The following is a 21782-nucleotide window of genomic DNA, read 5'->3' as shown; positions in this document are numbered from 1 at the left end:
ACAGCGTGCTCTCAGTTGGAAACCTGGCAAGTGCCGTGCTAACAAACTCTCTGGTGGACAAGAGCAGAAAAAAACTAATATCACGATGGATAATTTGATTTTTTTTCCCCTCTTTTGTCATCAGGTGTTCACCGGCATCTTCACAGCAGAGATGTGCTTCAAGATCATCGCCCTGGATCCCTACTACTACTTCCAGGAGGGCTGGAACATCTTCGACGGCATCATCGTCAGCCTGAGCCTGATGGAGCTCGGCTTGGCCAACGTGGAGGGCCTGTCTGTGCTCCGGTCCTTCCGATTGGTAAGAGTGATGCGTCTCGTCACAAAAGCCGCATCAACGTGATTCAGAAAGTATCTAGAAAGTAATCACGCGGTAGCTTATCATTGTAATGTTTCATTTTCATAGCTGAGGGTCTTCAAGCTGGCCAAGTCATGGCCCACTCTGAACATGCTGATCAAGATCATCGGGAACTCGGTGGGGGCTTTGGGGAACTTGACCCTGGTGCTGGCCATCATCGTCTTCATCTTCGCAGTGGTCGGCATGCAGCTGTTCGGCAAGAGCTACAAGGAGTGCGTGTGCAAGATTTCCGACGATTGCAAGCTGCCGCGCTGGCACATGCACGACTTCTTCCACTCCTTCCTCATCGTGTTCCGGGTGCTGTGCGGGGAGTGGATCGAGACCATGTGGGACTGCATGGAGGTGGCTGGGCAGACCATGTGCCTCATAGTCTTCATGATGGTCATGGTCATTGGAAACCTGGTGGTATGGGGTTCTCCCTCTTTATCTCCTTTTTGTAATCTAATATAATATAATAAGATTATGGCAATGGTTTGCTTTAAATTAAAGCCAAGTCGCTCTGTTTACAAGTAATAAGGTCGAGTGTAATTCACTTTGCATCCACTTCTCCCCAGGTCTTGAACCTGTTCCTGGCTCTCCTCCTGAGCTCATTCAGCGCCGACAACCTGGCAGCGACCGACGACGACAGCGAGATGAACAACCTGCAGATCGCCGTGGGCCGGATCCAGCGGGGCATCGCGTTCGTCAAATCCACAGTCCGGCAGTTCCTCCAGAGCCTCTGCTTCGGCGGCGGCGGCGGCAGCAACAAGGGATCCGGTCTGGCGGAGGAGAGCAAACCACTGGACGAACTGCACAGCAACGGCAAGGGCAACTGCATCTCCAACCACACGTCAGTGGAGATCACCAAAGACCCCAGTGTGGTGTACATGACAGAGGGCAACGGACGGCCAGGAGGAGGGCTGGTGGTAGGGGTCGGGGTCGGGGTCGGGGTCGGGGTTGGCGGGGACACCACGGGGAAGTACCCGGTAGACGAGTGCGACTACATGTCATTTATTCACAACCCCAGCCTGACGGTCACGGTGCCCATCGCCGTGGGCGAGTCGGACTTCGAGAACCTGAACACGGAAGACTTCAGCAGCGACTCGTCGGACGTGGAGGGCAGCAAAGAGGTAAGATGGAAGACTCTGGCGAGACGTCTCCGTCAGTCTGTAGGAAATCTCTTGTGTCACACAGCTTTTGTATCTGATTAGCTCCTTTTATATGTGCAATAGCTAACACCCGATGCGAGCCAGTCGATGCATAAATGTCAAGATTTGCATAGAGATGGCCTTTTCAGAACAGTTTCCAACAGTCGAGCAGTTTGAAAATAACATACCTGCTGACTCATTTGTACATGCGTGATTCATGCTGTGCAGCCGAGGGAATCTTCTGAGTCTTCACTCTGCCTGGCAGCAGAAGAAAGAGCCATGACGAATAATGACTCCGATTTGCCTTTGACCTATGTAGCAGGTTCATTAGTGTATTTGTGTACAATGTTACACGGCTGACTTGCCAGCAGTTCACTATTATACTCACCTGCTCGAGGGACTACTTTGTTACTCGTTCCACGCTTTAGGCAGAGGCGTGAAGATGAAACTAATTGCGCAGCAAACTACGATGTAAACAAAACTAAATACGCTATTAGCACAGACGTTTTTTGTTGTTGTTGCAATTCATCGGCTATTCTAACGAAGCCAGTGGCAGGGTTGCTGTTAAGTGTTGCCAGGCTGACAGTGAGCATTGGGACTGTGCTCCCTGGCGATGTCAACCTGCCACTGTGGGCGTGGTGCCGACTCCCTGTGATTCAAAACAACCCAGGAGACTATTTCTAGCCACGGCGCCACATGTTCCACACACGGACGAGGCAGCGCTCCCTCACGCCGAGGACTGTCCTCCGCCGAAGACATTCTTAGGCGATCACACAAAAATTGCAATCGGTGCATCCCTAACAGTAAATAATAATGTATGCATTTCAAGTTACACAATGAACATCGGGTGTGTGTTTGGGAGACTGTTGCGCCCAGTGGGAGCACACTTTGAGGTTGTATGCTGGCTTTCTGGTGTCTTTGACTTACTTTGTTTAACCCCCCGTTTGTTATTGCAGCCGTGTCACAGACGCTCTCAAGGTTTTCAGTGAGAGGAGAATTGTAAGACCACTTTATTGTACCATAGCACTAACCATGAGGACTGCCTATGCCATTTACAGACAAACAACATCTTTTTTCTCATACCTTCAATGGATTGCCCATTTTCGTTCTTTGCCTGGTCTGCCCTCCGTCCCCCTCGCCCCCCTCCCCTACCCCACCCTCTTTGTTTTATACCCCCCCCCCCCCCCCCCCCCCCCCCCACCCCATACAGCAACACCCTCAATGCTGTAATCTTTGTCCCCTAACCCCCCCCCCCCCTTCATAATTTATCTCCAAGCATCAGGCTGCAGTTACAAACCATTAGGAATGAGCAACACCACCTTTTCCCATCGATAGATAAACTCATCTAACATGATCTTTGCTTTTGATTTCATTGCTTGGTTTTGACTTGGTTTTGGGACTTGATTGGCATCCAACACTCCGAGCTTGAGAATGAAGGAAGAGAGGAAGAAGAGAATGAGGAGGGGGAAAAAAGAGAGAGAGAGATGGAAGGAATTTTGCCGTAGTTTGACAAAATTCATTTGTCTGGTTCATAGCCGACGCATACACACATGGAATACTTGTACGTACTTGTTTTCTGTGACGCTCAAATAATAGAGGAATGATGAAAGATTTTTCACAGAATTCAACGCTGATTTTTGCAGGGTGGCAAAACAGATAACACATGGCAGTTTGAACTGAATCAGACTTATTTGTGATGACTAAATGAAGGTAACTTCTTCATGTCTTATCCGCCTCAAATGTGAGATTAAAGAAACTCCCAAATTACATTTAGCTCTACCAGAAGCCGTTTTTTTTCCATTCAGTTGTCAAGCGAATTTTTAAATATCGCAGAAATTTAAATTTGAATCCTCCAGTAAACAGATTAGAGGCCATCTGATTATAACTATCCCATATATAAGATGGAATTTGCTGTAATTGTTCTTTCATGTCAGCTAATATTAGCCATGTTAATGCTGTCTGGAGACAAAGAGGCAGACGTAGGAGAGCTACATCAGAGCTAAAGCAAGCGCAAAATCTTTTCCGTTTTCATACAGCTGCTCTAGTGCAATACTTCGAAATATGTGAATGGAAACACGGCTAGAGATGGTACATGTAAACAATTCTCGTGGATTAGTGCGTGCTTCCATGCTAGTGTTATCCACTTTCGTTCCACTGCAACTATCTCGTCGCCCAACTTGTACAAAGACAGTAAAACCAACAAAATCTGCCAAATATAAAGCATGTTAGGTTGAAAGTAAAAGCCTCATGTAATCCACGCCCAGAAGAGCTAAAATGGGTGTCTTGCTGAAGGAGAGAAAGAGAAACCGGAGGGACAAACAGCCCCCCAGAAAGCGATGCACTTACGAGCAGCATGCTTCCATCATTCCCATGCCGTATTAGCTGGGTCCCACGGCAATCAGAGCTGCTGCACTGTCTAGGATGACATGTTCTTGTACTTCACACGCCAGACAGATCAGACATGAGGCCACATAACACCATGTTTGCCCAAAGAAAAACAGACAGGAAGCCTCACAACACCAAAAAAAGTCTCACTATATATGCAGATGATGTTGTAATGTACATTAACGCACAATACACGAATATCACTGCATTTTAGGGTTTCAGAGGAGCGTTGCCAGGGTTCAAAATTGAGAGTTAGCAAGGAAGTTGACAACAGCAGCAACACTTGTCCTTCCATGCGTTGCATATTGGATAGGACAAATATCGTTGACTACCAGACTTAGTCCTGTATGTTTTCTGGGTACGCATGGGTGCTAATTCAACACGTTTTATAAATGGGAACACAAAAAAAACAATACGCCAGACCACATGGTGTCTGATAAACAGTGCACAGTACTGGTTTTTGCTGGTAAGCTAATGTGGTTATCCGTCTACTTCAACACAAACAGAAGAAGCTTGTACACTGCTTTCAAGGAATGGAAATAACGTGTTTTCATGTCACTCTGGAAAATGTTCAGCAGTCCTTCTGTTGGGTGGATTCTAGCTCCGAGGGTGGGGAATTGTTATTTGCGGAAGGAATTTTGGAAACGGGATAAATTGTAGACAGATTGATTTGGAGTCATTTTTCAGTGGACATGAAAATACTTCAGCACACGTTCTGCTTGGTACTATTTCAGGCTTGGATTGATAATGCACTGGAATACTGCATGCACTCTTCCTCGAACTGAGGTCACATCAAACGTACCCACAGTGCATTCCCGTAATGCCAACCTCCTCATGCCATGTGTTGTCACATAATCTGATTTGAGCCATCAGGTAAAACTAATGTCAAAGCCTGTAGGTACATTTGATCGATGCTGCATGTGATGATGATGATGATAAACCAATGACTTTTAAGAGCCCAACTCTGTGAGCTATTACGGTGCCTAGCCTCCACACTAAGTGTGTATATAGTTGTGGCACTGGAGTACATGTGAATGGAGAATCACAATGATAACCAGCTCAGAAGGTTGGCTCCTAAGACCGCTGAACCTCTGCGGCGGCGCTGCGATGTAACTTTGTACCCTCGCCTTCTTCCTCGCCCCGCGCAGAAGCTCGACATAGAGCCCTTCCCGCGTCTGAGCTCGTCGGAGGGGAGCACGGTGGATATCCGGCCCCCGGGAGACGGGGTGGATTCGGTGGAGATGGAGCCGGAGGAGTCGCTGGAACCAGAGGCCTGCTTCACAGAGGGTGAGAGGGATGCGAGGGTGACGGGTAGTAGGGAAAAAGGGACAGAGCGAGAAAGGTGGGAGTAGAAAGGCTTCCACAGCATACTCACAGCTGAGTGACAGCGAATACAAATGCTCAGCAGAACAGAAAGGAGAGTTGTCTGCGGGATTGTCTCGGTTTGTAATGTAACCTGACATTTAGTCTGACACACCTCCAGTGCAGTTCTGAATGTGAAAGTACCTCCTCAGTCTTTGGTGAGTCGGGAATACAGAATAGAATATGATGATTCTTCTGCAGCGGTGGAATGGCTCCCAAATGGCAGGTTTAAAATGCATTCATTTAGCCACATTTCAGGACATTTTGTTAGCTTTGCACTGGATTTGAATGAGAAAAGATGTTTTGTTTTGAATCATCAGTCAACATGGACGATCATATTCATTCTCCCCACCTTTCCCCCACGCCTGCAGGCTGCGTGAGCAGGTTCCAGTGCTGCCAGATCAATGAGGAGGACGAGCATTTTAAGAGCTGGTGGACACTCAGGAAAACCTGCTTTATCATAGTGGAGCACAACTGGTTTGAGTCCTTCATCATATTCATGATCCTGCTCAGCAGTGGAGCACTGGTAAGTGGGTGGTTTTGTATAGGTGTGTTTACCGTTGATCTGTCTTTGCTTTTACTATTAAGTGGGTACGTGGTTAGGTTTGACACATTACTGCAAGAATCTCCTGGGTTTGAATGTCAGGCCTGGTCCCGCCTAGTCTTCACTATCTATTCCTTTGTGTACAGGCGTTTGAGGACGTGTACATCGAGCAGCGGAGGACCATCAAAACCGTGCTGGAGTACGCAGACAAGGTCTTCACTTACGTCTTCATCCTGGAGATGCTGTTGAAGTGGGTGGCGTACGGCTTTGTCAAGTATTTCACCAACGCCTGGTGCTGGCTGGACTTCCTCATTGTAGACGTATGTATATCGAGTCCATATAGAGATGAAGCTTCCAAAGACTATTGAGACTTTGAGGAGTAGTTTGGCATTTTGGGAAATACGTGCTTTGTTGGCGTGAGTTAGATGCGAAGACTTCAAACCGCCATCTTGGTTTTTGGCCCACAGACTCCCTCTTTGCAACCAGTGGAGCAGCCATTAGAAAGAATGCGAGTTTCACTTTTCCGACTCATGCTTTGCAGAACTAGGCTAGCTGTTACCCCGGTTTCTAGTCTTTATGCTAAGCTAAGCTAAGCTAACAGCCTCCAGGCTAAGTCCAGGAGTCCTCTCATCTTACATGTGGCAAGAAAGCAAATAAGGCTATTTCCCCAAATATCATACTTTCCTTTAATGCTTATCATACAGATATAAACACCATTGAGTGAGTCATTGTTCATTGTTGTCACAACTCTTTATCTGAAATTCAGGTTTTGGAGATACTTCTGTTCTTCATTTTTAAAGACTTTACATTCTTTATGACCTCTTTAATTGTGTGCAGACTCGTTACTCATTAATGCCTCCTCGCCCATCTTGTTCAAACACTCCTTCACCCTGCAGAGGGACCTTTTTTCTTTTTATTTCTCACCTTTCGCCCTGCCTGTCTCCGTCATTATCGTCTCTCAGGTGTCCCTGGTCAGCCTTGTAGCCAATGCTCTGGGCTACTCCGAGCTAACCGCCATCAAATCTCTGAGGACACTGCGAGCCCTCCGGCCCCTGAGGGCCCTGTCTCGGTTTGAGGGCATGAGGGTAAGGACACCTCGGAATGACGACGACACGGAACCCGGGCAAAGCTGAAAGCCAGCATGCCTGTGTTTATTGATAAGACCTTCAGATTATGAACTCGTTGAAGCTAGACCAACGTCTTCAGAAAATGTTAACGGTGTTTAAGATGCGCTTTCATGTGTCTGTAGAGCGATCTGCTTGTGTTCTGTTTCGGGCTCATTTATATTTCCATTGTTAGAACTTTGTGTGTTAAGTGGTCTTAGCTTGTAAGGGGGCCTGAATGTATATCTGCATGCTTAATACTTCTGTACAGTTATCTTTTCCTTGCAAATCAACACTGTGCTTCTTCTATCCGCATGACTTTCTTCACATGGTGTCAATGGATTACTGTATATCGCTGTTCTCAGGCATTGTTCTCTGACGTTGCTCGTGTGGTGCCTTTGACCTGTAATTTGTTTCTTTGTTGTGTGTCTTTTTTTCATTTACAGTCAAACAAAATGTTGTGACTTCATCCCGCCTCTCTAAGGTTTTTTTCTGTTTTGCTTTTTTACCTATCAAATGTTAACTTTCTCACCTATCCACCTTCTTCTTCTTCTTCTTCTTTGCCACGTTGTTAAATTCTCTGTGCAGCTGGTGTTAAGAGCTTTACGTGTGCAGACAGTACATATTAAATGCAGCTTTGAATAATACAGGAGTGCTATTTTTAAATCGGCCTTGTGTTCTGAAAACCGTAACGTTAGCTTTACAACTCAATCAAATCAGGTGTCCGCATGTGTAATTTAAGAACAGTGAAGTGATTAGATGATTGTAATGGCCACTCATCTCAAATCAAACAGCCCCGGTCTATTTTGGCGAGCAAAGAGCGCTGAGTTAGTGTGTTCTCGGACCTCCCCAGGTTGTGGTGAACGCACTGCTGGGGGCCATCCCCTCCATCATGAACGTGCTGTTGGTGTGCCTCATCTTCTGGCTCATCTTCAGCATCATGGGCGTCAACCTGTTCGCGGGGAAGTACTACTACTGCGTCAACACCACCACGGACGTGAACTTCCCCATCGACGTGGTCAACAACAAGAGCGAGTGCCTGAACCTGGTCAACGACAGCGCCCGCTGGAAGAACGTCAAGATCAACTTCGACAACGTCGGGGCCGGCTACCTGGCTCTGCTGCAAGTGGTGAGTTTGGTCTGTAGCACAATTCCTACCAGGCTTTCCTCAGAGTAGGACTGTTTACACTCATCATGTGTACAGGAAGATCTCATGCAATCTCATAATATCTATCCAATGTCAGCCACACTCCCTGTTATCTTACGCTTCATATACAAGTGAGGGAAATCACGTGAGCGATGTCACCCGGTCTTGAAAAGAACTAGTGAAATATGAGCGTAGAATACTTCTTGCAGCTGTAATGGTGCCCGCCCTTATTAAAAGAGCTGGCTGTGTAATGTATGAGGTCATTACGTTCCAAGTAAAACCCTCAGTGCTCTAAATGACAGCCGAGCAGCAGAGCTTGACTGCTGGGAGAATCAGATGATGAAGGATGTTTGAGATACCCCCCCCCTCACCACCCTGACTGACTCTTCTCTCATCTGCTCTCAGGCAACGTTTAAGGGCTGGATGGACATCATGTACGCAGCGGTGGACTCTCGAGATGTAAGTTAAAACAAACCATATTTGTTTGCTGATTACAGAGATAGAGCCAGGATGCTGTTAATCGGTGGGCTTCAGACACGACTGATGACGCCCACTAACGTGTGTGATCTGGCTTTGATGCAGGTGGAGGACCAGCCGGATTACGAAGTGAACTTGTACATGTACCTCTACTTTGTCATCTTCATCATCTTCGGCTCCTTCTTCACCCTCAACCTGTTCATCGGCGTCATCATCGACAACTTCAACCAGCAGAAGAAGAAGATAAGTAGCATGTAGCGGATGAAGTGAACCCAGACCACAGCAGACCCACAGCTGTGTTAAAGCTAGAACCGAGCCACATGATAATGATTATCTGCAGCACGGTGAGGACCACAGATCAATGAGGGCGCATGAGTCACAGAGAAGCACCGGCCCACACACACACACACACACAGTATATATATATATATATATATATATATATCACATATGTCACAGTGAATGCAGTCTGAAAATGTGCCCTCCATTCAAGCAAGCAATAACAGCTATGGCAACGCCCAAGAGGGGGGGGGTTGCACTGTGTTTGCCTCATGCTGGCGGCTCCGACTTGACGGACCGGCTGAGTATCAGTTGGTGTGTTCAGCAGCCCACGGCGTCACACAGATGGTGCTGACACCAGTCCTCCCCTGCACTCAGTGAGTGTGATGCGTGTCTCGTGTATCACGGGGGGGGGGTTATTGCTTCTTAAAATCATCCGTCCACAAGTAAAAGTAGAATCCCAAAAGACCATCGCTGCTCCTCAGGAGAGCCTCTCCTCTGCGTCTGCCTTCCTCCGTCTGTCCTCTCTGTGAATTAGAGTGGACATGTGGCTCTGTGTAGTAATTAAGGATGCAACTAGTGTTTATTTTGTCAGATATATATTTTTATTTAGTCTTTATTTAGTGCAGTGTCAAATGCCCTCATTTATTCAACCTCACCCGGTTCTAGTTGACTACAAGTCTGGGCGTTGTAGTCCTGTCTTAGGCCGTGGTGACACGACTATTGTGTCATATTTTGCGGTCAAAGGAGCGGCTGTAGAAGATGTTCCTCGATGTGCTTGTAACCAGGTTGTGTTTTGCTCCCTTTACTTTGGAGGTCAGGACATCTTCATGACAGAAGAGCAGAAGAAATACTACAACGCCATGAAGAAGCTGGGCTCCAAGAAGCCACAGAAACCAATACCTCGGCCAACAGTGAGACAGCTCGCTTCTAAATGAAGGACTACGAGTGCAGGTGTGAAGTGACTCCCGTCTCCTGATCCCTTGTCCTCCTCTTCCCTCAGAATGCGTTCCAGGGCTGCGTGTTCGACTGCATCACAAAGCAGGCCTTCGACATCGTGATCATGATCCTCATCTGCCTTAACATGGTGACCATGATGGTGGAGACGGACGACCAGACGCCGGACATGGACAAGATCCTCTACCGGATCAACCTGGTCTTCATTGTGCTCTTCACCGGGGAGTGCGTGCTCAAGATGATCTCTCTGCGCCACTATTACTTCACCATCGGTTGGAATATATTCGACTTCGTGGTGGTGATCCTGTCCATCGTAGGTAAGGAGATGCTTCGGGTGCCTCGGCCTTTCCGGTGGATTATGGGTAAAATGGTGTGCCCAATGTGATGGTTATTTTTTTTGCTTTTCGCAGGTATGTTTTTGTCCGAAGTGATCGAGAAGTACTTTGTGTCCCCGACGCTGTTCCGAGTGATCCGCCTGGCCCGGATAGGCCGCATCCTCCGCCTCATCAAAGGTGCCAAGGGCATCCGGACGCTCCTCTTTGCCTTGATGATGTCGCTCCCCGCTCTGTTCAACATCGGCCTCCTCCTCTTCCTCGTCATGTTCATCTACGCCATCTTCGGCATGTCCAACTTCGCCTACGTCAAGCACGAGGCGGGGATCGACGACATGTTCAACTTCGAGACGTTCGGGAACAGCATGATCTGCCTGTTCCAGATCACCACGTCGGGCGGGTGGGACGGCCTGCTGGCGCCCATTCTGAACAAGAGGGAGCCCGACTGCGACAGCCAGATGGAGCACCCGGGCAACTCCTACAGGGGCAACTGTGGCAACCCGTCGGTGGCCATCTTCTTCTTCGTCAGCTACATCATCATCTGCTTCCTCATCGTGGTCAACATGTACATCGCCGTCATCCTGGAGAACTTCAGCGTGGCCACGGAGGAGAGCGCCGAGCCGCTGAGCGAGGACGACTTCGAGATGTTCTACGAGGTGTGGGAGCGCTTCGACCCCGACGCCACGCAGTTCATGGAGTACAGCAAGCTCTCCGACTTCGCGGACGCCCTGGATCCGCCGCTGCGCATGCAGAAGCCCAACATGCTCCAGCTCATCTCCATGGACCTGCCGATGGTGAGCGGCGAGCGCATCCACTGCCTCGACATCCTGTTCGCCTTCACCAAGCGGGTGCTGGGCGAGAGCGGCGAGATGGACGTGCTGCGCGGGCAGATGGAGGAGCGCTTCATGGCCTCCAACCCCTCTAAGGTGTCCTACGAACCCATCACCACCACGCTGCGCCGCAAGCAGGAGGACATGGCGGCTGTGATCATCCAGAGAGCCTTCCGCCGCTACATGATCCGCCTGGCCATGAAGAAGGCCTCCACCCTCTACAAGGAGCGGCTGAAGGAGGGCGTCCGCGACCCCGACAAGGACGTGATGGTCATCGGCAAGTTCACCGAGAACTCCACCTCGGACAAAACGGACATGACGCCCTCCACGGCCTCGCCCCCGTCCTACAACAGTGTGACCAAGTCGGACAAGGACAAATACGAGAAAGAGAACCGGGAGAAAGAAAACAAAGGGAAAGACAAAAAGAAATAGACTAAATACAAACAAATCAAATAATAATGCATCAGAGACGCGAGGGAAATTTGTTTACAGCTTTCTAAGGGGGGGGTAGACACACACTTGATCAGAGATGAGGGGCTATGCCAGGTGGGCCTGAAATGGGAGAGTGCTTATGTCATATGTGAATACGTGGGGGTCTTCTCAGAGACTAACAAACGGTCCAGCAGACACCGCCAGAGACGGACTGGACCGCGGGGGAAGCCTCTCTGCACAAAACGCTTGTGATTTTCCTATTGGTTGTTGTTACTATCTGACACACTTGAGTGTACTGTTAAGTTGTCTGTAGCTAGTGCTGCTGCTACTATAAATCCAGTGTCTTGAATTTAACAATCGCTGTATCACAAAACAAGTACTTTTATTGGGGGGGGGGGTTGCTCTTTTTTTTCTGGTGACAAGGTTTCTTTTATTTTTTTTACGAGAAAGAATGTTTTATACTTTTCTTTGTTTTTATTGTGAGGATGCGTCCGCTGCTTTCACTGTCGTAAAATCACCAAGGGACCAAAGTCAGTGCTGGAAGCAGAGTGCAGCGCTCTGCCGGGCTGAGCTGCAGTGGACACATGCATTGCATTCAGTGCCGCCAGTGATTGTTGAAATCTGCCTCTGATCACAGAGAAGCTGAATGTATGCAAGGGATGAGACATTTCAAGAAATTGTTTGACATTTTGGGGAATATCCTGCTTTAAAGAATTTAAAAACCTTTTTTTTTTCTTCGTCTTTTTAAATTCACGAGACATTTTAAGTACGACTACATTTCTTTTTTTACTTGTTAGTTTAAGTTACAGGCTTTTTGTCATGACTCGTGACAAAAATTGGGCGCTAAATACGTGATGACATCACTTTTGGCTCGACTGCCACCGTTAACCCAGCTTCAGCTTCCTCTCGTTAAATGTCTTTTCAAAATAAACGTCTGCGTTCACAGGAAAATGCACAGTTGCCGCTAACCTTCGCTGTTAGCTAACGAGAGTCCCAACCGGCAGGAAAGCAGAGAAGCCTCTTTTCCCTAAAATGTCAAAAGCATTCCTTTAAATGTGACGCTCATATCTACCCGTCCATCCGTATCGCATCGGCCCCCCTTATCCTCCCAGAAGAAAATATAAATATAAAGAAAGTCTTTCTAACTGTCCTCAAGCTACAACACCACGATATATATATATATCTATATATCTATATATATATCTATATATCTATATCTATATCTATATATATATATATATATAGATATATATATATATATCCCATTTACGGTATCACAAACATTTGTACGACGTCCATGTTTCGCTTGAGGAGCGAGTGGTTTTAATGTAGTGGTTTGTACATAATCTAGCTATTTGGGCCCACAGTATGCATCACACTTACATTTGATGTAAGAGCACTTTTTATCCCCCCTGCTATGTAACACCTCGTGTGGTCATACGTGTGTGTGTGTGTGTGTGTGTGTGTGTGTGTGTGTGTGTGTGTGTGTGTGTGTGTGTGTGTGTGTGTGTGTGTGTGTGTGTGTGTGTGTGTGTGTGTGTGTGTGTGTGTGTGTGTGTGTGAGAGCGTCTACGTGTGAGGGAGAATGTAAGCATCTATCTCTTAATGTTTGTGTGCAACTGGGGGTCTGCGGGTTGCTTATGTTCCACCAATTATAAATAACATTTATATTGTAGATAGGAGTGCATTTTTTCCAGTCTTGGGATTTAATTTATTTATTTATTTTCTGCACTGTAACACATGACGATGTATAGTCCCCCGTGTCTGTAGATAGAAACCATGAAGCAATCAGTAGCCATCTCTCATTGCGCTTGTAGTGTTTTAGTGAACTGCATGCAAGAAGTGACTACTGTCCCGCTCATATGGTCATATAATTTCAAAAGCCAAAAGAATAAAGGACATATTTTTTGTAAGCGCCTGTCTTGTTTCCTCCGTCGTGTTAAAGGTTCTCCTGTGAGCGACGTTCCGCTCCTTGGTCTGTGATCTGTGGACTTCGGTTGAGCAGGATCATCCGTGTGGTTCAAGTACATGTTACACTTATGTATCAATTTGCAAAATGTGACTTTTGTTGTTGTTGTTGTTGTTGTTGTTATTACCAAAGATGTGACAACAAAACACAAAATAGAAAAGAGATTTTCCAAAATAAAAAACCTTGTTTTGGGAAGCGTGTTTTGCATGCGGGATGCGTTCATTGAGGTGAGAGCTCACGTTGTTGGTTTGAACACGAGAGATGCCGAAACATGCCACAAACACTTCATTTTTTCGTTCATAAGCAGATAAATATGTATTTTTCTAACACACTATAACTAGTCCTTTGCAGAAACATTGACATTTTTGAATTTATCAATGCATTCTGTAATATTTAATAATACACGATTATAAAATTGTGATGAAAGTATTGTTTTAGTCAGGTTGAGCTTCATTGTTTATTCTTGACCTAATCAATCTTAACTCAAGGTCTCCTTACTAGATTTCTTTCAGATGATAGAATGGAGCTTTCACCAACATCTCCTGTCCTTCATCTTCCCACATATATCTGCCCGTCTATTACCACACGACCAAAGCTACAAGCTCAACAAACAAAGCGACTGTTCCTCGTTTGCTGATGAAGGCCACGCGATGCGACTGAAAGCCCAGGAAGAAAAATAAGTAAGTGGACCTTGAGTCAGATTTGTTTTGTTAGGGTTAGTAGTGTTTAGTGGGAGGAGGAGACGGCGGTGTCGGGATAGACGGGAAGGGAGAAGGAGGTGAAAAGCCGAGACCGCCCCCACCCCGCAGCCCGCTTTGCTGCTCCTGCTTCTCTCCTCCTGTTGCCTGGCAACCAAACATTACAGCTCCCTGTCTGTGATTGGTCTTTCTCTGAGCTTGCTTACCCACAATACATTGCCGGTTATAAAAACACAAGCTCCAACTGCCTCCCCCCCCCCCCCAACGCTTGCCTTACCGGTTTGATTTTCTAAAGAGAGGGAGCGGTCAACCGATGACCTAATGATGATAATGAACAGTACCGCACACTAGCTGTCGGAGGATCACTGCTGGGTGTGCATTCAGTCTCTATTGGGGCCCAGCACCTGCTGCAGTTGTGTGGTTAAGCAACGAGCCATGAAAGTATTTCTATACATGAATAGGCCGGCCAATGAGGTGAGAACACAACAGCTTCCAAAGACAGCGTCGTTAACTCGGCAGTGCTCTCTAGAGGCGACAAGCCGCAACAAACTGGTGGGGTGGGGGGAGACAACAAGGGGGGACAGCAGTGGGACAGATAACCGGAGAGCCACAGGTGTGACGTCAACATGTCCTCGGAGCTGGACTTGCGTGCACGGAGGAAAAGACACGATCTAAACAGTGTTGTGTTCGCTGACAGAGGACAGATGTGGCGAGCCAAACCCCATGTCACAGCTTGTCCTGAGGCAGTAATCAACAAATTTACTGACGTCAGAGGGAAGAGAGATGGTTTAACCCGTTCATGTTGGAGGATGTCAGTGGCAAGCAAGATGAGGGCGGTTGTTAGGCAACAGATGCCATCTGCTGGTAGAGAAATAGAATACTAATACATAAAAAACTAACCACCAACACAATGAATTAACCTTTAAAGTGAGATGGATGTTACAAAGTTTTTTTTTATTCACACTCATGGAAGTGTACAGTTGCTTTTAAAAAGAACATGAACTATTTTTGGCCCCCAGTATTGGCAGTATTGAGAGACAGCGTTACTTTGACACGAGCCTTAACTTATCTGAAAAGTTGTTCACAGAACTGTGAAATGATAAATAACATGCACAGACAAACAAAGTCTTCAGGCGGATCATATGAAGCACAACTGTCTACAGTAGAAAGTCGTTATATGTTGTTTATTCCAAGTGGGATAGTTTGTTGGCAGTTTGATATGAGCAGGTTGAAACTGCAAACTTAGCTTAAGGCTAACGCTAACATGTTGATGTTAACGGTCGCTTGCTATTCTAACATGTGTCATTCAGCACTGAACACAAAGCTTAGTGTTGCAGGTAAAAAGCTCTGCATGGAAGTTAGCATCGCAACGGTCTCCTCGACAAGAAGCCAAATGGATTTTTACATTGGGTTTTGGATTACTGCAGAAAATGAGTCTGTGGCAAGCACAAGTTTGTTTTTTTCAGCAACATAATCTTCACAAATGAATACCAGTGTTATGATTTTTTATGACATTTCGTATCGTAGAAGAAAAACATTCAAATCTCTGAAGCTTTTGTTCACCACAGACCAAACCAAACCAAAAAGCCCTCATTCTAAAAAGCCATTGACTTCAAGACGGGTAACGGAAAGTGCTAAAATGCTAACTCATTATTGCAGCACTTAATTTTGGCCATAAAATAAACTAAAATAAAATTGGACAAAGTGAAATATTGACCGTATGGCAAGTTAAACTTATATAACCTATATTGACCTAGCATGACCGCTTAATTTGATCAGGCTAACACATACGCAAACGTGTGCTTTTATTTTACACAAATCCAGCAGACACAAAGCCACATTAGCGTTCAGTTAGAGTTATATCTCTGTCCACCTGATGAATGTCCGTTCAATATTCACGCTCCTTTTAGCTAATGTTTTGGTCTCCAACAATTCCTGAGGGAAATATCGGTCTCTTTAGCTGCTAAATGCTCCGCTACGTTCACCAGCTAGCTTGCTAACGCCAGTGTAGGCTTGCTAACCGGCTAGTCTTCCGGTTATTCAGAGCTTTCATTCCGTGAAAGCAGCTGCCTGCTGCGGCTAACAGAGCATAACGGCCGGTAATAATATGAAAATATTTAAAGCAGCTTTAAGTGATGGCCAACGTTATTAAAATTGATTCTGTGGCTACTGAAATAGCTAAGTCTGGACCACAGGGAGGCTAAAATGTGTGCACAAAACGGAGCAAAAAAAGATTTTTAGTATGAATTAGAAGAGATTTATGTGATGCTAGTAACTCATATAAATGCCAGTGTTTTGCCAGGGACATCATTTATCATTTCACATTTTGTGTCGAAACATCTTAGGTAAACTGAACACATGCTATACAGACAGGCATTTAAGAACCATTAGCAGCAACGATGAGACACCAGCAAAGTGAAAAACAGTGAAAGAATACAAGCACCTCGAAATCTTGATTCGTCATAGATGCCAGTCACAACCAGGAAACATGCTGTAATGATCAAAGACTTCATAAGAGGGCATAAATGATGCTCCATATAGTTACAAGCACCGCACAGAAACACTGTTTTATTGAGCTTCGTCAATGAACATTTTAAATTTTTTATTCAACCGACAATCTCAGAAAGGAGACAAATTGAGTTCAAATTAGATAGACCTCTTTCAGCCTTCTGTTTCAAAGTCTGCATGACTCATTCCCTCTTTGGAAGTGCACTTATCAAGAATAAATCAAACTGATGGTTGAAGGGTGCAATTCTTGAATAAAGATTCTCCAAACATGTACCGATCCCGCTCTAAAGGGTTTTTTAGGTGCTGCCTGAGCATGACGTGTCTGTGATTTGATCGCCTTGCTTTTGCAGTCCTGGCTGCACCTTGATCAGCTCCATCACTTCCTCCCCTGTTTGCTCCGCGGACCCAGCCGGAGCCTCAGTCTGTGAGTCACGGCAGTCCGGATTGTTCCGGAGGTCTATCGAGTGCGGCTGTTGGTTGCCGGCCGCACCAGCAGGGGCGGCGTGGCTCTCGCGGGTGTCTACGCGTGAGCATGGTTGGGGCGTCTGGGACTCGGTGAACTGGCAGGGAGCGCTCGGCCGCTCCGATTGGCGGCGAAGTTTGGGGTTTATTTCCGACTCCAACGCGGCCTCTACTGTGGGGAGTGTGGGGGCCACGGGGACATTTTCATTTACGCCGCTGTCTATCTGATAATGCTGCATGGAGGGAGTGTTGTGGAAGGGGTTACCGAGGCTCATGTTGGAGTAACTCAGCACGGAGGGAAGTGGAACAGAGTAGGGCGGAGGACTCGTTCCGTGCAACGAGCAATCCCAATCTTCCTCCTCGTCGTCATCTTCCTCCTCCCCCTCATCGTCCTCCTCGTCCTCCTCGTCCTCTTCTTCCTCCTCTTCGTCCTCGGGGTCGATCGTTCCCAAACTGTGCGTGCTGCAGTCCGACAGCCCGCTGCAAACGCTGCTGCCGTCCTCGTCTTCCTCATAGGCCTCGTCGTCCTCCTCCTCTTCCTCCTCCTCCTCTTCCTCCTCCTCCTCTTCGTCTAGATGTAAATCTGTGTCGCCCGTGTTCTGGAGGTGCATGATGGGAATGTGCGGCGTGCCACTCATCAATGGGAACTGCAGGTTCGGCTGCTGCTGCTGCTGCTGGACCAAGGAGGAGTCGCCATGGTAACCGTTGCCATTGGTTACAAGCTGCTGCTCCGGCTGCTGCTGCTGCTGCTGCTGATGCTGCTGCTCCTCGCGGTTCTTTTCCAGCTCCAGCTTCATAATGGTGTGCAGGAAGTGGGTGCGCACCCGGACCGGGTTGAACTCCAGGCGTCCCGTGTCGTTGCTGCAGCCGTCTTTGGTGCAGCCGCAAGGGAAGGACATGCGGTCCACCTGAGGACAAAAAAAAAAAAGATGCACCAGTGTAGAGCAGCAGCGACAGAAAAGGTGAATTCGCTGCCAATCAAAACTGGTCATGCTCGTTGAGATACTGCAGAGTCCACTGCGGATGGTGTATGTATATAATTACACACCTTAATGCAGAAGAACTTCAGTTAACTCAAATTTAATTGATTTCCATGGTTCCTGTTCAATTATGGGCTTACTTTATTCTCAAGGCTTATCATTATTTGGTTATGCAAATCCTCCCAAACCTTGAAAATATGCATATTCCCTAAAACAAGGCTGCTTCTCTCAGACTCTGCATGAGCATTCCTTTTTAATTTTTTTTTTAAAATACCAGGTTTTCAGAATTGACGTGTTGTGCATAGAAGATTTCAGAGGGAGCGCACTACGGCACAAGAACCTTGGGGGAACGTTAGACAGCACTAATTACTGTGTTCTTAGAAAGCTTTAAAGATGAACTGAATTTTGAATAGACCAGAGTAAAGAAATACAGCAGAATGAAAAGCTTTTATTTGGCTACTTGGGTAAAATATGTCACCCAAAAAGAACACACGTTGTAAATAACGATGAATTAAACTATTTATAAATAAGGAGATATATATATATATATATATATATATATATATATATATATATATATATATCTGTATGCATAGAGATATTTATACTGCTTTCAGTTTGACTTATCTGGAAACTTCTACTGCATAGTTAGACATGAACAACACTTTAGTATTATAGATGGGCCTCACCACAGTTCCATTTACCTGGCACTTAATGCCGGCCAGGCTGCAAGCACAGGTCTCCGGGTCGCATATCCCCCGGCAGCGGCACCCACACTCCTCCCGGGACATGCGGAGGGCACGCAGCTCGTGCTTCTCTTCCACGTCGAGGCGTCGGACCCCCGAGGCGCGCAGCAGCGCCCGGCGCCTCCTGGTAGTCAGGGGCTGGAGGAAAAAGTAATCGTCCACCTCCGTGTTGTCCACATCCAGGTCGTCTTCGGAGATGTCATCCAGCGTCAGGGTATCCGCCTCCACGGATGGCACGGTGCCGTTCTTAGTTAGCTGGAGGACAGAAAAAAGTAAGTTTGGACCATATGTGTACGCCCACACATGCATACATTTAGACCCTCAGGGTAATCAGATGTGAGAGACATGCTCCGCTGAAGATTCTCTACGAAACATTCAGAATGTATAGAATCAATGCCCTCACTTCCTGAGAAAGACACGAGTACCAGCCATTTAATAAATGAGGCTTTACTGAGTCGGCCCACTGACTTTGAGTTTGATGGCGTTGAGTTTCTCCTCTTTGAGGTGATCCCTCAACATATTCCGGTGGCTCCGTTTCTGCTCCACGGCGAACTCCCTGAGGGTGAAGCGCTTCACCCCGCTGTGACGCGGCGACATCCCCAACGTGCTGCCACCCTGCGTGGGCACGCTGGTGAAGCCCTGCCGGCGGTTGAAGTAGTAGACCGTCACGCTCTCGAAGTGCACGTTGCGGCCCCGCAGCCGCTTCGACTGCTGCTGGAGAGTAGCTGAGACAGACAGGTGGAAACATACATAACAAAAATAAGAACGGGGTCTTTTGGTGTTAAATAGCTGAGTGTCGTCAGCGTAGAGCTTGATTTGAATGTGAAATCTCTGTAATCAACCCTGTGTCCTACAAAATTAAGTTCCTGTGCAACTGAACTTCACTCTCATTTAAGTTTCAAGGAACATGTATGTTCCCCCAGATAACAGGTGCAGCTTTAAACAGTTTGAAACTCATGATTAACATTATTGAAAAACAGAAAACACTACAAAACTACTTTGTTAGGTTTAGGTTACAAAGGTACTTGGGTATGTTCAGGCATCATTGGTTCACAAGCAAATTCTCTGTCTCTTTCTTTTTATTCTGCCCACTTTTGAACAGTTTCTCCCTCTCAATGTCCTGGTTAAAATGCTGTTTTTCCAGAACAATACTAACAGAAGCGGTGTGGTAACGTGATCTTACAGTCCAGCAGCCCAGAGGGGACGGGGTGGTTGAGACTATCGCTGCTGTTGCCACTGTCGCTGCAGGAAACCTCGTCATCAGAGCCCTGCAGGGACAGGTAAGGGGGCGGGCCCTCCTCCAGCTTCCTCTTTAGGATCCCACTCATCATGTGGCTCCTCTCACTGGTCGCACCTGCACAAAGGACAGGGGGGGAGTCGGTGGAGAACAAAAACAGAGCTAAAAGAGTGATTGTTCAGGAGGTGAAATTACCAGTAAAGTCCAACGTAACAAAGTTTTCAAAAGAACTACTCAGATGAGCTCAGTCAACAGCTCAACACACCTGTATTCTGGCTGAATTGAGTATGTTTTATGCTAAACTTGGCACCACAACCATTGTGTGCTGTTAGGGGACTTGTGCCAAACTTTGTGATGCTTAAAAAGTTTTAAAAAAAAAAAGAAAAAAAAAAGATAATGAAGCTTCTCGCTCGTTAAGGTTTTGATTAACTTGATATTTCGTATCGGTCGCTTTTGTGGAAAATTGAAAGCGAGGCCACACTTATGATAAGAGATGATTCGCATACCTGGTCACTTTGTTGATATGTACATTTATAATTTGTAAAAAATCAAAAATAAACGGTTGAGCTGACTGCTTGGACTGGTAGAGGATTACATCATATGCAGCAGAGCTGAATGCTGGGCCAAGCTTTTCCTCTCTGACAGGCTTTGTCTCCTTCCTCTGACTGCAATACAAGTATGCCTTCACAGCCTCATCCTCATCCTCATTTTTTATTTATTTCTTTCTTTTTCATAATTAGTTCCCTTTCTTGTTACTCTCTATCCAAACAGTAGTCAGGACAAAATAAACTGAACACACAATGTAACATCTCCCTGTGTTACATTGTGTGAAAAAAACTGCAACACTCTCTGTGTGCACAGAGAGTGTTGCAGTTTTTTTCTTGGATCCAGGAGAGTTTCCTGTGCTGCCCATGCCTCTTTACACACACACACACACACACACACACACACACACACACGCACAAGTCTGCTCACGTGTCCGCATGCACGCGTACACCTCCCACTCCCCATGCCCCGCATCCCGATCACCCGACAGGGGAATTCTCATTGACAAACGTGGATCGGCATCACCCGGTGACGTGACGAGGTCTCGCAGCACCTGCGCTGCTGCATGCAACAAATCCCCCCCCCCCCCCCCCCCCCCCAAAAAAAGGATCTCTCTGTGAGTGTGTCTGACCGCCACTGACCTGTTTCCTTGGCGTGCCTTTTTTGGTTTCCAGGAAGTCCTCGACTCTCTCCTCTGCATCACACAGTGGCTTCAGCAGCAGCAGCAGCCAAACATCCCCATGTGTCGTGATGATGCAGTGAGCGCTGCCATGATGCCTGCTTTCTCTCTCTCTCCCTGTCTCTCTCTCTCTCTCTCTCTCTCACTCCCTCTCTCTCTCTCTTCCCAGCAGCCTCTGGCACTATTGTGCAACACTGAACACCTCTGCCTCTGTCACTACCTTATGCGTTCTCCCTGTGCACCCTCATCCTATGCTCACACTGTCAAGTCTCTCACTGTCTGATTCTCCCCCCACCCCCCTCCCACACCACCACTTCCTCTCTCTCTCTCTCTCTCTCTCTCTCTCTCTCTCTCTCTCTCCTCACAAAGACTTGTTAGCTCGATGCTGCTGCCGGCTGGAGCGCTGGAGCTTGACTGAGGTGAAGCAAGCCCTTCGAGATGGGAGGGAGGGAAGGAGGGAGGGAGGGGGGGGGGGGGGTGCCTGTGATGGGGTGGGGGTGGAAAAGTGTTGATTCTGCTGTGTGAAACACCTCTTTTCCACAGTAGAATTATTGACACAAATATATAAGCAATATTCCCCACAGATAGTTTTTTTCCCACTCTACAATATTTTATTTTTCACACTTA

The 21782-nt window shown here is 46.9% G+C and overlaps 2 protein-coding genes across 2 annotated transcripts; one reads left to right on the top strand and one right to left on the bottom strand.

The window, feature by feature from the left end:
• Window positions 1-6: 6 nt before the first annotated feature.
• On the top strand, window positions 7-13571 carry LOC137879106 (sodium channel protein type 2 subunit alpha-like). The gene is made up of 14 exons (XM_068719682.1): window positions 7-26; window positions 125-298; window positions 404-760; window positions 910-1464; window positions 5016-5154; window positions 5601-5755; window positions 5920-6093; window positions 6736-6858; window positions 7730-8005; window positions 8429-8482; window positions 8606-8743; window positions 9589-9693; window positions 9783-10053; window positions 10147-13571. The coding sequence occupies exons 2-14, from the start codon at window positions 152-154 to the stop codon at window positions 11328-11330; spliced, it is 3678 nt and encodes a 1225-aa protein (XP_068575783.1). The 5' UTR covers window positions 7-26; window positions 125-151; the 3' UTR covers window positions 11331-13571.
• Window positions 13572-14937: 1366 nt separating this feature from the next.
• LOC137879107 (cysteine/serine-rich nuclear protein 3-like) lies at window positions 14938-21441 on the bottom strand. The gene is given in 6 exon segments (XM_068719683.1): window positions 14938-17875; window positions 18637-18948; window positions 19162-19418; window positions 19877-20047; window positions 21118-21136; window positions 21138-21441. Coding segments are annotated over 6 exon segments (1872 nt in total). The 5' UTR covers window positions 21177-21441; the 3' UTR covers window positions 14938-16801.
• Window positions 21442-21782: the final 341 nt, after the last annotated feature.

This window comes from Cebidichthys violaceus, unplaced genomic scaffold (genome assembly GCF_023349555.1).
Source record: "Cebidichthys violaceus isolate CVI_PGR_0920_01 unplaced genomic scaffold, fCebVio1.0.p SCAF_24, whole genome shotgun sequence".
Taxonomy (NCBI): Eukaryota; Metazoa; Chordata; class Actinopteri; order Perciformes; family Stichaeidae; genus Cebidichthys; species Cebidichthys violaceus.
The sequence above is the reverse complement of the archived record's forward strand: the minus strand, read 5'-3'. Positions and strand labels throughout refer to the sequence as shown.

Bases quoted from the DNA above. Each gene is read 5' to 3' on its own strand.
- LOC137879106 (XM_068719682.1), top strand. From the start codon at position 152: ATGTGCTTCAAGATCATCGCCCTGGATCCCTACTACTACTTCCAGGAG. The intron at 1,465-5,015 runs GTAAGATGGAAG...CGCCCCGCGCAG, and splicing joins ACGTGGAGGGCAGCAAAGAG to AAGCTCGACATAGAGCCCTT. The intron at 8,744-9,588 runs ATAAGTAGCATG...TGCTCCCTTTAC, and splicing joins TCAACCAGCAGAAGAAGAAG to TTTGGAGGTCAGGACATCTT.